We start from the raw sequence: 15,483 nt of genomic DNA, 5'->3' as shown, positions 1-15,483 counted from the left end.
CACCAGCAGGCTGCAGCACACACACAGACTGGGGATTATTACAGAGGTGAGTTAGTAAGTATCTATCTATCTATCTATCTATCTATCTATCTATGTTAAAGGTCACCCCCATTAGGATGTACTGTAATCCTTGATATTACAGACAGGGTGCTATAAGAGATAGATATGCAGCACATTACAGACTAATTCATATATAACAGGTCACAAAGGTCACTCCCAAACAGCCTTTTGTCAGCAGCAGGCTGTGCTTGTCATTAGGCTCACATTGCTGTAAGATCATCCCCAAATTTATTAGAGTTCTGGAGGAAAAGCTACTTTGGCTAATATGTCCTTTTCAGTATTTTCTTACAGAACATATCTGTCTTTTCACCTTTAGCCTTCATATGCACATGTAACTGAGTTTAAGCCTAGAGCAGGGGTGTCAGATATACAGCGTGGGGCCCAGAACTGGCCCACCAAAGGGTCCAAGCCAGTCCACTAGATGACTTTGCACACCTATTGACGCACTTGTGAAGGCTAAGAGGTGCCAGGTGTCAGGAGCTATTTAAACAGCTATTTAAACAGTGAGTTTAAATGCTTCTGAGGCTTTTCCACCCTGACCAGAATACATTTCTCTGAGATAACAATTAACACATACTTTGGTCATATTTAAAGATATGGAACAGTGTGCAAAATATTGTTAACCGGCAGCATCGGTACAAAAGAATCTGTGTCAGACTTCTATCTTAAAACAATATGAGAGGAACCCTGTTGCTAAGGCACTGACAAAACTTCAGATTGTAAATGGGTTGTAAGGCAGGGGATGACTTCACCTACTTCTTCTATAGCTTCTACTTCAGTGGAAAATTATGAAAAAAAGCACATGTAATGAAAGTGAGAAGTAAACTGACTGAATGTGGGAAAAACTGATACATACTGTTGAATTTGCAAATTTTTTTTTAGGATATTGCAGGCTGTTCATTGTTTTTTTTGTAAATGGATGAACATTTTCAGAATGTGCTTCTTTACACTGAAAAAGTGAAAAAATAAAATAGAAGGGGTTGTTGTTATTTGTAAATTACTATGCAATAGTTTTACTGGTCCAGCCCGTGGGCTGTGTGTGGTTCATGAACTACAATGAGTTTGACAACCCTGATCTAGAAAGTGCTTAAACATATTTTATTTTAACACTGACAGTGCCACTTTGGGACTCTCACCCAAAGACTGATGTACTTCTCCCACCACAAGAGGCTACCCTTTAAACCCCAGGTAAGCTCCACAGTTAATACAGAGGCACATCTACAAATAAAGAATGTAATTTTTAATTTGTTGAGTACAAATAATCTTTATTTGTACATGTGCCACTGTATTAACTGTGGAGCTTACCTGTGGTTTAACCCTTTAAGACTTGATTTTTTTATTTTTATTTTTTTTAAAACAAGGAAAGAAGGCAATAAGAAATTTATGAAATGGCCCAGATATTACCAAGATATGAAGAATCTTTAAGAAGTAACTTTAGTAATTAAGAAATCACCCAAAAATAAAACAAAAAGAAAAGTAAAAAAAGAAAAACAAACAAGAAAATTAACTTAAAATAAGCAAAAAACAAAAAGTTTAAAAAAGAAAAACAAGAAAATTACCTGAAATAAGCAAAAAAAGAAAAGTAAAAAGCCAAAAACAGACATCCAGATTTCAAAAGGGTTAAAGGGGAACCTCTTGTAGAGTGGTGGAGAAGTGCTTTTGTTACTTACTAGTCTTTGGGTGAGAGTCCCAAGGTGGTGCTGTCTGTGTTTGCTTTAAAATTAAATCTATTTAAGCACTCTCTAGACTCAAACTCAGTTATACATGTTTATACTTTATGACAGGGGATTGTTGTCCTCAGTTATGGTGTTTGGTTAGCTGCCCTCAGCCTTTGGGAGGATAGGGAGGAACATCAGCATTCATTTGGAGAAGTCCAAAGCTCATTTTCCTTTCAGCTCTGGTTTGTCCTCCACAACCCCCTGAGAAAAATATCTGTCTCTTTACCTGCTGAATGCAACACTGTGTTCACAAGCTTGTGTCCGCCTGCTGTTTGGTGCTGAGCAGATGTTGTACAGTTGCTTTATCAGAGCTTTTCTGCTGAAACGGTTTCCTGCTGTGACTGATAACAAGGTTGATAAGAGGAAAACCAAGACAATGAGCTAAAATAGATTTGAAAATTCTATCGAGCTGATGATACTGCAGACTTTGGTGGTGACTATTTTTGTTAGTCTCTACAAGCAGCACCTTTCACATTACACACACAGGCTGTAAAAATAATGGGCTTAGCCACCGTGACCTCAGCTCTCATTTTGAAGCCTTGGATTTGGCACATTGGCCATTGCCATCTTGGTTTTGTGGAGCCAGAAGTGACCATATTAGTGCTAGAGACTGGTGTTGTGGAGGAGCGAGGGGTGGATCTGATTGAGAAGCCAAGGACACTATCGGCAAATAGTCTGTCACTCAAAGCGGTCCACCCCTTATTAAACCTAACTCCAAGCCTTAATATAATGCAAACGGGTGAGAAAAAAAGATTAGTCCCCTGTACAGTTGTCATTAAGGGGGAACTATGGATCAACCTCAAGTGGCCGTTTAAAGAAGTGCAGTTTTTGGCGCTTTCATTTTGGCTCAATTTTTCAGCCCCATAGGTTGCACACAGTCATTTGATCCACTGTCAGTCTAGACTATATTGACTACTAGTGCTACTTTAAACACCAACAAATGAATGAATTGACTGAATTGAAACTTTCACTGTTCTATATTTATTTGTAATTTCTCATAGAGTTAATAAAAGCAGGAGAGATGTGAAGATGTCATTGGCAATGTCAGAGAGTGGCATTAAAACTGGAGGATAAAACCTTCATGATACATGTTTGCTACACACTGTACAGTATTTACAAGTGATTTTTGAATAGTTATTTACAAAAATACATAAAACTAGAGACCTTTATTCAATGGGATCACACCAGCTGGGACGCCGATACACGACTTAAAATGAGTGTGGGCCTGGAGCGTGAAGTGGGAGGACCATTCTCTCCAGGACCACATTTTGTCATGATGAAACAAACAAAGCCTCAGGGTAAAGACAATACCAGCTCTGCTGTCATGGCTGGTAACAATATTACATAACAATACAAATGAGTTATGACAAAGCTACGTGATTCTATATTTACATCTTACATATAGGAGGAGGATACACAGGTATAGGCTACTATATGAATGATGAGGTAGATACCATAGAGTGTAACACCTGTCAAACTGAATCAGTAAACAGGGGTTGTCGTAATTATTAAAAAAGCCCATTTAGTCTTTTTGATACTTTACATTTACACATAACCATGAAAAAATAAACTTTTTTTCCTATCCTAACTCAAAAAAATACGTAACATTTGTCTCAACTTTTAGACAATACAGGCTAAAAGGTTCAAACTCCTCTTGAAGAGTCTCTGCGGTGCTCGTTTGAGGTCCTCCATCATCCAGGTTTAGGAAGAAAATATCTCCTCTGTTACCTATTTCCCTTTAGGTTATAGGTTCTGTATTTGTTCAATGTGCCTGAGATGTTTGGTTTGAACACTTTAAACCCTGTGGTGAACACAGAACACATATTGTTCTCGTACTGCATCACAGCCCTGTTTTGGGCAACTCTTATTTTTTGGCCTTCTTGCTGTCTTTTTCTTTATTTTTCTCCTTTTTTTCTTTCTCCTTTTTTTCTTTCTCAGCCTTTTCTTTCTCAGCCTTCTTCTTCTCATCCTTGATCTCCTTGTACCTCCACTTGGGCGGTTCCAGGAAGCCCTTGTCCCTCCTCTTCTTCTTCTTTTCTTTCTTTGGTGTTGCCTCTGAAGGCCTGCTGATGTCAATCTTGGGGATGCAGCCAGATGGGAATATGCTGTTCCTTCTTGCCATACTACGGGGAATAAATGCAGTGGCAACTTTGGTGGAGGCCAGTGAGAGGATGCTGCCTCGCCGCTCCGTCTCGGCACAGCACGTTGCAGAGATGGACTCTGCTGAGTGGATTGTGGGTATGATGCGTGATACTGAGCCGTTGCTGTGGCACACTGAGCTCTCTTCTAATTCCTTATCTGTGTGTTTCTTCACCAGCTCTGGCACAGCCATGCGCCTCTTCCCCACCTCAGGAGGGCTGGTAGGGCAGAGGGGACGGCATCCAGTTGAAATTAGTGGACTGTGGACGCTGGTGGTAATGCGCACCATATGGTCCAAGACCCCGTTGTCCTGGGGGTCACGAGGAAATCTGAATCCAAATGTGTTTTTGAGCCGCTGGGAGATTTTTTCAGTAGCACTTTTCTCACCTGTGGCCTTAGCTACTCTCTCCTTAAGCTCAGGCCACTCAGGGACATAACTCTCACAGAACTGCTCAGCTTTTGGCCGCACATTGAGGCGGCGGAGACGATGCAGGGTCTCATAGCGACCTGTTTTCAGTGCCCAGTCCCGAGCACATTTTCCTTTGGTGGAGTCTACTGCATGGATGTCGGCACCTGGACATAAAGGTGGCAGAGCAAAGGAATTAAGAGAGAAAGGTTCATTTAAAAATTGAAAATTCATTCATCTTCTCTTTTTAGTGTAAATCAGATCTGCAGAGAGCTAATAGGCATTTTCCTTGGCTGACATTACGACTTGTCAAAGCAAGAAAAGCACAGGTGTCATTAATCACATTAACAATAGTTCTGTTCCAGGTTCCAGGTAAATGTCCCAGTATGCCTACCAGTGAGCCAGCATGTACAGACCCAGGACCCTCAAAGTGAAACCCTTTAATTGAGTGCAGCCGTTATGAAATGATTCTGTACACCTGTGTGTTTTCAGCTATAACATGCAGTGGCATCCCCAACAGGGGTATTTTCGGGCCCTCTGGTGGCAGAAAATAATTGGAGGTCAATATTACTGTCTTTAAGAGGCTGTGGTGTACTAATATTTTTAAGCTAGCATCAAAGTAGTGGCATCTTGTAAAACTAGACCACCTAATGCATCCATTGGTATCGACTATGTCAGCATAGCTTGTCCAGAAGGGGGCTAAATAATGCGCTGATGTTATACTGAATTTGGGCAATACCAGGACCCTGAGACTGAAGCTGCTAAATTAAACTCAACCATCATTACTTTTATGATTTACACCTGTGCAGTTAAGGCTTACAATAAACCACTTTTATAACATTGCCAACATAATATATGTCATACCACCTTAAATGTACTGATATTGCAACTTCCAATAAAATATAGTGTCTAAATTTCATAAAATCAAACTGGAAAGAGCAACAACAATCTGTGACATCTAATCAGAAGTTAGACCCTAGTCCAAACCAGAGGTCCAGCTGGACTGGGCTATCATACTGTGAACATGTGTTGCTGTAATAACAGTAGTAATAACACTGTAATATCAGCAACAAACATAGAAAAAGTTAGCAATCCAGATATTGTTATTAAGGTAAATGTTGCAGTTTATTATGATACAGATCATATCATCTAGCCCTGGCTGCATTGCAGAGCTTCAATACTTAATCAGTTTGTTGATTGAAAGCAACTACTCTAATAATCAATTAATTGTTTGTCTTTTTTTTTTTTTTAAGCAAAAATGCCAACCATTCCCTGGTTTCATCTTATCAAATATGGCATACTGATGTTTTTCTTTCCCATATGTGACAGTAAATTAAATAGCTTAAGATTTTTCATTGTTACTTGACAATACAAGCAAATTGAAGGCATTACCGCAAGCTCTGAGAAATTGTAAACAGCATTTTTCTTGTATTTTTTATCATTTCACAGACTAAAAGAGTATGAATTAACAAAAAATAAAAAATAAACAGCAGATTCATCAATGAAGAAAACAGTCATTATTTGCCGCCCTCCTGCAATGTCAAACAATAAATTATGACTAGAGATTTTAGGAAACGTGTACAGTCCACAAATAGCTCTGCAAGTGGCTAATCTACAACCAGCCTGCAAGAGTAGTAAGTCAGAGGTTATTGGCTGGTGTGCTAAGATGTGCTAATGTCCTCAGAGTGATCCCTTAAACCGGTCTGGCGTCACAGGCACACTCACTCGTGGACAGAGTTAGCTGGCTTCAAATAAGGACAGATAAACCGTGGGCTCAGCTATTCTCTCCACCAGCCAGTGCTGTAACTGTTCATTTAGAGCTGTAAGAGTCCCGGTTAATGAGCTAATGTCAGGGTTTGAAAAAAGCCAGACAACATCATAGTCAAGCAGCTCCTGTATGAGTGCAATGTTATGAAAAGTCAGTGTTTTTTTACTGGTGGAAAAAGAGACCAAGAAGAATAGGGTTTGTGGAAGTCAGGTTTTTGAATGTCTGGAGTCCTGGTGAAAAAACTGTACTATAAGCCATCTGAATATTATTTTATATGTACCTGTACGTATATAGACTTGTGTGCATTTTGTTACATGGGTCTGTAATTTAGAAATCTTTGACTATGCAATAGTATTGCACAATTAATCCAAATATTGTCAAAATTACAATATGGCCAAGTATAATTGCAGGAGCTGCAGTTTTATTTATTTATTTTTTTATAAAGATATACATTTGTCACAATATGCTCCATTTATCATCTAAATTTATCATATAAATGAAGCATTGTGGTGCCACAGAGATGCCCCGATCCACAAATCATATTCCAGATGTCAGGGAACATGCTTGTTTGGTACAAACCCCAGCAAAATCAAATCATCATCCTTTTTTTCCACTTAAAATGAAAGGCAAAAATTGCCATTCCCGCTAAAATCGGAACTGATAATCACAATATCTGTCAAAGTAATCACAAAATGATTTTGATTTATTTTTTTGATCATTATGTTTGCATATTGTGCCGTCCCTATATGGAATATAGAATGACATGCTTAGGTCTAATTTTTTTAATCAAATAAAATGCAATATATTGATATGATGCAAGTTCTATATAATTTCCCAGAGAGTTTGCATCAGTATATGCAATGAATTAATCAAAATGAGTGACAAACAAAAATTGTTTCCCAAGACACGTAAAAATAAATGGGAAATCAAGCAAACACACTGGAAGGGCACTCAGAACAAGCAGACCTCCATTAAGGCCATATGCCTTATTTTGCAGTGTTAACAAAAGTAAAAAAGAATTTGTGAATCCGCCCTGTTGTTTAGATCTGCTCCAGAATTGAATGGGTTCATTTTTGGGCCCATGCTACACCCTTCACCCAAGTTTCATTAAAATCAGGACAGAAGTTTTTTTTTTTGCAATTCTGCAGACACACAAACAAACTGAACCAAAAACACAACCTCCTTGGTGGAGGTAACAGTTAAAATCATCTGTAAATTTAGTGCTACAAAGTTAGCTGTGTCCCCACTCTTACGTACCAGCCATAACAAGGGCAGCCACGACGTCATTGCGGCCGGTCATAGCAGCTTTGATGAGCGCTGTGAATCCTCGACAATCCCTTATTTCAGTGTCTATCCCAGGATAGTAGTTTAGGAGATACATGACTGTGTTGATATGACCTGTAGAGAAAAACACAGAGTACAGAGATCAGATCAGCACTTTGTCAGCTGGTTTGGGCTGCTTGCAAATTAAAGTGTTAAAGTTTTTAGTCTATGTCAATGCAACTGTCTAATTACATCATTATTGTGTTTACTTTGCTGGTTTATCCTCTGAACTTTGCTTTTTTATGTTTGTAGGTATGACTTGCCTGCTTGGGAAGCAATCATCAGAGCAGTGTTGCCTTCGTTGTCCTGGTGGTTTATGTCTATAAAGGGACAGTGGTGAAGCCCCTGCACAATTTCCACGAATCCTTTGCAGCAGGCCACCATCAAGCCGTTCTGTTGGTGAGGACCAGTGACAGTGGGAGTGTTTTAGACATTATGAGCTATGATTTAAAGGTTCTGAATCATCACCATTATGAATGAGACTCTCACCCAGCCATTGATGTCCAGCTCTCCAACCTCCTCTTTTGTGACCCCTCTGTCCAGAACTTTCCGCAGAGCAACGGTGTCATTACGGACACATGCTCGATACAGTGTTGCTGCTGCACACCCGTCTGTTATCTCTGGTGTGTAATCTGGAAGCACGGAGTCATCGGAGAGGATGCTGTCTGAATCGGACCCGCTCTCCGCCAGAGACACATCGTCCTCATCGGGGCCTGAGCCCAGGTGGGGGTCCTTTGCTGCGGTGGCCATCTTCCAACAGCAGAGCAGGTGAGACGGTGCTGTATTCTTTGGTTACATCTACAAGAAAATGAAAAATAGAAACTAGTTGGCAGAAACCACTGGATGTTGTCTATAGCAACAAAGGTGCAATCAAGTGCACTCTAGAGATGAAAACTAAGCGAAGGATGAATTTATCCTCCCTGAAAAGCTCCTGTAATTACACATACGTTAAAAAGTTGTTGGATAATCACAACACGCAGTATATAAAAGGCTTCAGATCTGCCACAGTGAAAGATCGAAAGTTTGCTTACTGTCAAATTGACAAGGTAAAAACATGATTCTGTCAGTCAGGGATTATGAGTGTGTTATCTGTGTGTCATGGAGTGGGTGTGGTTGCATGAGCTCAGTGTGCCTTTACTGTTGAGTAACTGGATCAGCATCTGAAAGCCGTGCTGAACATACAGGAGGGCTAAAAGAGGAACAGCCCACCTCAGAATAACCTCAGTCACATGTGGCCCCAGTCAACCCAAGGTTTGGCTCTACTGCTGCTTTCTGAAGCCAACATATCTGAAACTGATGACTACTACAATTTAATTAGTATGTAATTACATGAAAATGTTTACACTTATACTCAAGTGTTACTGACACTGTGAAATTAAAGCAACACAATAGTGATTTGGTAATATTCAAAACGTCTATAGTGGATGAATGATGGTGGTTTTCCAGATATTTTCATAAGGCACACATCATTGTTTTAGTATCGTACAAAAAAAAAAAATCACTTCTTATTGCGAAAAGTGTCTGAGAATTTTGAATTCAGACATGTCCAATGTTACATGCCACAGACAAGTTCATGAATCCAAAGTAAAGAAGTGAAAATTCAGATGCAGAAGTTCAGTATCCCTCATCATGCACTACCACTTTGATCAAGCCAACTTATACATGAACATAAAGAATGAAACACTCACCACAAAGGGTAATCAATCAGCTGCAAATGTAAATGTATCCACGTGTGTCGGCCTGTGCATGTCACACCTCTGTGACTTCTTGCTGGACGACTTCTGACTTCCTCAAACACTGCGTTTCCAGAGCAGCGGAGAGGTCACAGTTTCCTCCCGGGGCCAGTAAATAGCGGCACGTTGCCCATTTCCATCCCACATATCGTCGTGATGACATAAAACTGAGAGGAGGAGTCTTTGCGGAGTCTTGACTGCGATGCTGTATGTTCAGATTCTGTGCTTAGCTCATCCCACTTACAACAGCTTTATGGAGGGGATTACGTACTGCTCTGGCCATTTTCATCTTTAACCACAACCCCAGTGTTGTCCATACTACCTGGAACTAAACAAGTTCTATAATTGGCTAAATTAAAGAGAGTTTCTCTAGAATCAGACATGGTTTATTGCCAAGTAGGATGGACACATACAGGGAATTTAACGTAAAGTAAGAACATTTACAACAGAAGATGAAAAAATATATAAGAATACATAGAATTAATGTTGTTAAGTGTCTGTTTTGGAAGTCTAAAGATGTGCAGGAATGTGCAAATCATTGTTATTATACGTCATGTCCAATTTTTCCACTCATAATGTCTTTATTTTGCTTTTTTCTTTCTTTCTTTTGTGAAAATAAGTAGATTCCCCATGTTTTTAACTCTCTGACAAAATATCACAGAGACATTTGAACCACAATAAAATGGCACAAATCAAAATTAGAAACTTAAAAAACAAATTAGAAGAGAAACAGAGCAACATGTAAGAAAACTCGGAGTGTAAATAACAGCTACACGTCAACTTATGCAAATTTAGTGTCTTATTAAAACACAGAAACTGCCAGCAGGATTTGTGATCCGTCCACAAATAAGCAATTAATCCAATTGTAGATGTATAAAATGTTAACTGTAAGCTGCTTAAGAGGGAGGAATCTAATTCATTGTAAATACTGACTTGCAGACGATCAAATCCCATCAGTGGTGACTGACCTGCTCTGAACAGATGGGACAGATTCCAGACTCAACAGGTTAAAACAGCAACATGCGAAAGAGTAGCTTTTGTTGAGGCTGAGTGATGATATTGCTCAGATGAACCACAGGATGGGGATCTCTCACACAGTCCACACACTCTAATCTCAGTCTTGAAACTGATGATACATGTGTCTACAAACTGCGTTAACATGATTTAAATGTATCTGCATTCTATTAAACGAGGTCTCTAAGGATTTAAATATATTTCTTGCTCCACTGCAGGACTTACAGTGCAGTCATGGTTGAGTGTAGAATAAAAGTGAATGAAACAGGACTGACAAAAATAAAACTAGGGAATCATATAGGCGGCATTATCTGGTCTTGAATGACAATAAAAGAGCACTTAAAGTTTTTCTAAAGCTATTCTGAGTTGGTTAAAACTCCTACTTTGGGAAAAGTCACAGACTGAAATTAGCCTGTGGGAAGTGTGGGACGTGGCTGGACTTGTCCGCACAGATTGACCCCTCTCTTGTCCAGAGGAGCCTGGGGACAGCTCCCACTGCAACTGACCAGCTGTACTCATCTGCCTGGAGGAGAAAAAGACCTGGTGCGAAGCTTAAACTGTCTACTTTTGACCTTCTGCTGGATGTCAGGCAGGACAACAGACTTCTTTTTCTGAAGCCTTTAAACCTTTGTTTCCTTTGATTGAGTAAAACTCAAAGGATCAGCTATAGATGCGTGGATAAGTTGAGAAGAATGAGACTGAATTTAAAGACATTAAGTTGAAGAAAAAGGACGCTACGTTAAGACAAACAGAGGAGCCAGGGATGCAAAATGAAGACTCTGGCAAAAGTGCAGGGGAGGACTGAACAACTTCTGAGATACAGGATTAATGAAGTGAGTGTTTGTTGTTCAAATGAGGAGATGGAAATAACAAACTTTGATGCTAAAAACTTGTATAACTCAACTTGGGGCTACTCTTAGTAACTTAGTTACATTTTACATAATGCTGACATTGTGTAAATGTAATGGAGTTATCATTAATGACACAAAACAAGAAGACCACACCTGAAAGTAAGAATATTCTGTCATGCTTGAACTTCTGTAAATGTGCTAATTTGTGTCAGATTATCTGAACCTCGCTTCAGTCAAATCGTTGCTTTTATCCAGTTTACTAAATTACATATTTTTTAAAAATACAGTACTAACACAATTCTTCTAGTTTTTATAATTATTAATTTTTGTCTAGTCATTGTATATTGCTGCTTTGTTTGATTTAATCATCTATAGACGCATTGCTACTTGTTTTTCAGCAGTGTTAGCAATCCTTGAGTACTTTGAAAGGCACATAAGTTAAAGGCATTATATTATTACTATTAGTCTTATAAACAGGGATGATGGTAAGTTGAACTTAGTTTAATTATCATTGGCCATGTGTTAAGAAAGCATAGCATGCTGACAGTTTGCTGCTGTTTATGTAGCAGTACTTTCTAATTTTGAAAACGCACAAACAACGAGGTGCATATCAGTGTGAGTCCATCAAAACATCTTACTTAGACTCATTTTCTGTGGACTTAACTAGAAAAAAATCAAGCCCTGGTTTGTTTTTTAGTGTTTTATAGATTAGGAGCAACTTTTAAGATCAAATCAACCTGATTTATTCTTCAGCATCAGACTTCTTTGGCCGAGGATTTGATGTTGTGCTGTACGCTCCAGGTCAGTTTAGTCCTCTCAGGGAAATTCCTAAGATAAGATAAGAAACCACTTAAGCTGAGGCAGAGATGGAGGGCTGGACAGAGGTGAAATAAAGTGGAAAAATGGTATAATTAGCTCAGTCACTTTCCGTCCTACTAGGTTCGCCCAGGGGCGTAAATATAGACAGCGCAGGCAGTGCGGTTGCACTGGGCCCGTGGGGTGAAGGGGCCTTGCAAATGATTCAGATTGCCACCTTGGAACTACACCTGTGTTTATAAAAAAAATAAATCACATTAACTTAAAAATGGTGCCATTTGAGAGCTATATGCCCTATGTCTTTTCTTTTGGGTAAATAGTCAGTAGCAATCTGTAACAAAATTAAAGGCTTATTCTACATACACTATAAAAATTTGGAAATATATATATATATATATTCGTCTTTTCTTTGATATTTTTGTCATATACAGGCATGCAATAATGAATGTTGGGTAACATGTATGTTGCTGTGCGGTCCAATATAGTGTGCCAGAAAAAGATTACGTATGTCCCAATACATAGTATGTCAGATGCGATGCAGTATGCCAAAAATACCAGGATCTTCTACTTCATCAGATCGGATTTTGCAGTATGCAAGCCAGCATGCTTTTCTGCCTATTCTGACCCACAATCCTCTGTGCAGTGGACAATACGTCACATCGACTGAGCCGCAAACAATTGACAACTGATTGACAGCTGTCAGAAGTCCAAATGATGGATGACAGCACATTCAAGTAACTGATGAGCAGTCAAATAGTAATAATAGGAATATTCTTTTTTTTAAGTGAACAAAATAATCTTAAATATCACCAACAACAACAGGACTTAACTATGAAAAATAACAATGACAGAGAAATGCAGATGTAATTTCATGGTAGTAAATGTAATATATTAGAATCTACAATCTGTGTAATTAGAACTTTAAAGTTAATTGATATACATTGCAAGGTAACAACAGCAGAGTTCTCCGGGTTGATCTCTGTCTCTGGCGAACTTGCTAAATGGCGTTTGTTTTATTCCCAAGATAGCGGTTATAAAAGCAAGAGGGTCAAATTTTAGGACGTAATGTTAAGAGAAAGAAGTAAGTGTGTGGATACTGCATGCAGCAGTACATACTTTTTAAGGGCAGCTGCACTACCTACTAAAATTAAAAAGAAAAAGTATGCGATTCAGAGCGCACCCTTGATGTTGCCTAATGTCAAGTCTGTATTTGATCATGTGACATGACGATACAATACAGTAGCTACTTTAGGCACAAGCTGCGCACATCTGCAACTCCAGTGAGCAGTCGTGCCCTTTAAACAGAAAAGTGGCAATAAAAAAAAGACAAGAGAGATGAATAGGAGGAAAAAGTGGCAATGCTCCCTAAAACAGATTCCTCTGGCATTTTTATAAACAGTTGCCAGTGGTGTGTGTGTGTGTGTGTGTGTGTGTGTGTGTGTGCCTTATAGCATGCTCTAGGGCCCGCTATAACTATCTCACGCCACTGAATCCAGCCTGCCCCTACAATAAATCTGCCACACACATATATTCAGATTTAATTACAGCTACAAATAAATGCTTCTGATAAAGAGGACAATGTGTTTTTATTTAACTTGTTTAACTGTTTAATCTTTCTTTTGTGTAAGGGTTCAGACAGCAGCCAGGAGAGACTGTTGCCAGATGAAAACAATCAGGACATCCAGACGCAGTTCAGGTGGGCCAGGAGGTTCAGTGTGGCTGCACGATGCAAAGGTGGGTTCATCTGCTGTACTTGTCTTTAGTGACTGTAGAGAAATACTGGTGTTCACTGCTTTCTGCACCTCTAATGTCATCCATAGTGGGGAGCTATCTGATGGAAAGGAAGAGCAGTGTTCAGGGTTTTAACTGAAAACGTTTCACTCTGCACTCAAAACATCACAAATGAATTTTAGATTTTAAAGACTAAAAGCAGCCCCAACACAAAAAGCACATTTATCCATGTTATCCTGATGATTAAATATTGGCTAATAAGACACATGCACACCCACATACACATGCATGCACACACAATAATCCCACATTGTGATGAGATCAGTGCTTTTCAGCTCTCATGGATCATAATGTCAGCAGAGTTTTTAAAAGCTTAACTCCATGGCCAAGAGAGCAAGAGCATTTTGATATTTTTATAGCTGTAATCTGTCCTCAGTGGATTGAGATTCCAGGGTTGTGTTGGTCGACCTGCGACGGGAGTGTGTGCTTATCTGTCCGTGTGTGTTCGGGGAGCTGTCTAATATACGTGTGTCACATAGAAACAGCAGCTGTGGAAGAGACAGATTTTCCTCCTGCTGCTTTTTCCCCCCTCTTCTTCTTCACTGATTCTGTCCATGTTTGGGTTCGTACGAGTTTATGCATAAATCTCCTTGAATCACACTACCGACTGCTACGAGCCTGGACAGCTGCGCTCAGAAGATCATCTAGTCATGAATGCTTAATCTTGGCTTTGAGATTAAATCGGTCTGCCTCCATCCTGCCAGCTCAGTTTTCTGTGTGTCGGATGTTTCCACATGTTGGTTTATCCACAAATGCTTCAGTACCTGTGGTGACAAAGGAGAGCAGGCAGCTGCCTTATTGATCAGAGAGAGAGGGTCTTCACCAGTTTAAAAAACATATGATAGATCATGTTTGCTGATCTGATTTGATTAATTATTCATCTGTGAGTGCGCATACATCTGAGTATGTGCGGCTGCTTTTACTGTGTTCAAGTTAAAGTGTGATACAGTCAGTTACATACAGAGAAACCTTCAGCTTCACACGGGGAGTGTCGTGGTGTTTGTGCACACGCTTCTAAATTTGTCTGTCTATAAAACCCGCAAAGACGCAGAGGTCAAGTCAATTTCCAAGGAAGGTTTTTGAATTTTCTCTGAAACTACAGTATGTCCACCGATGACCCCTTGGTACAGTTTGCATATGTTAATTCCTGGTGGCCAGCTCAACTAAAGACGGATTATCCAGTGTCACAAGGAAACAGGAAGATTAAAGGAGCTGTATACAATATTCAGAGCATATCTATGAATCAGGGGTTATCTGCACACACTTCTAAACATAAAGGTGGCTGAGACAGCGGGTAGTACCTAATGATGCTAACCCCCTTTACTCGCACCGCAGCCATCTTTAAATTTGGTCTGTATTGTGGTTACATGACAGCTGTGTTGATAAAATCTATCCACAGACAGACATAAACACTTGAAAATTCTCAAAACAGCTTCTGTGGTAGTTCCCGCTACAAAAAAAGTGTCTCCAGGACCACATTTTGTCATGATGACACACACACAGACTGACAAAGTGAAAGCCACACCAGCCATCATGACATTGCTGCCGCTGGTTAAAACTTGATTATCATCTAATGACCCCTTAGATTTACTTTGTGGCCCCCTGGAGGAGTCTTGACCATAGACTGTATAAAATAATGAATGTAGCCATCGTGACATCACCCATTGGTTTATGGACTTTTGAAGCCTCGAGTTTGGCATTAAGGCTGTCTTGTGTTTTTTTTTGGAGCCTGAAGTAACTACATTCGAATGAGAGGTTGGAGCTGTAGGAGCAAGGTATGAATTTGAGTCACAAATTGTAGTGACACCTTACGGACAGCTTGTTACCACAGACTGTATCCTGTCACTCAAGTGGCCCCGCCCTT

General features: G+C 39.6%; 2 protein-coding genes across 2 annotated transcripts in view; one reads left to right on the top strand and one right to left on the bottom strand.

The window, feature by feature from the left end:
* Positions 1 to 2,736: 2,736 nt before the first annotated feature.
* Positions 2,737 to 9,352, bottom strand: ankrd33ab (ankyrin repeat domain 33Ab). The gene is made up of 5 exons (XM_033626126.2): positions 9,103 to 9,352; positions 7,904 to 8,212; positions 7,678 to 7,807; positions 7,349 to 7,489; positions 2,737 to 4,490 (listed from the first exon to the last, which is right to left on the bottom strand). The coding sequence occupies exons 2-5, from the start codon at positions 8,162 to 8,164 to the stop codon at positions 3,643 to 3,645; spliced, it is 1,380 nt and encodes a 459-aa protein (XP_033482017.1). The 5' UTR covers positions 8,165 to 8,212; positions 9,103 to 9,352; the 3' UTR covers positions 2,737 to 3,642.
* Positions 9,353 to 10,690: 1,338 nt separating this feature from the next.
* The window catches only part of arhgef25b (Rho guanine nucleotide exchange factor (GEF) 25b), a 41,403-nt gene continuing 36,610 nt past the window's right edge, over positions 10,691 to 15,483 (top strand). The window contains exons 1-2 of the mRNA XM_033625619.2: positions 10,691 to 10,994; positions 13,457 to 13,562. Coding sequence (XP_033481510.1) covers positions 10,932 to 10,994; positions 13,457 to 13,562 — 169 coding nt within the window. The 5' untranslated portion in view covers positions 10,691 to 10,931. The remainder of the gene's footprint in view (positions 10,995 to 13,456; positions 13,563 to 15,483) is intronic.

Source organism: Epinephelus lanceolatus, chromosome 1, assembly GCF_041903045.1.
Source record: "Epinephelus lanceolatus isolate andai-2023 chromosome 1, ASM4190304v1, whole genome shotgun sequence".
Lineage (NCBI taxonomy): Eukaryota > Metazoa > Chordata > Actinopteri > Perciformes > Serranidae > Epinephelus > Epinephelus lanceolatus.
The sequence above is the reverse complement of the archived record's forward strand: the minus strand, read 5'-3'. Positions and strand labels throughout refer to the sequence as shown.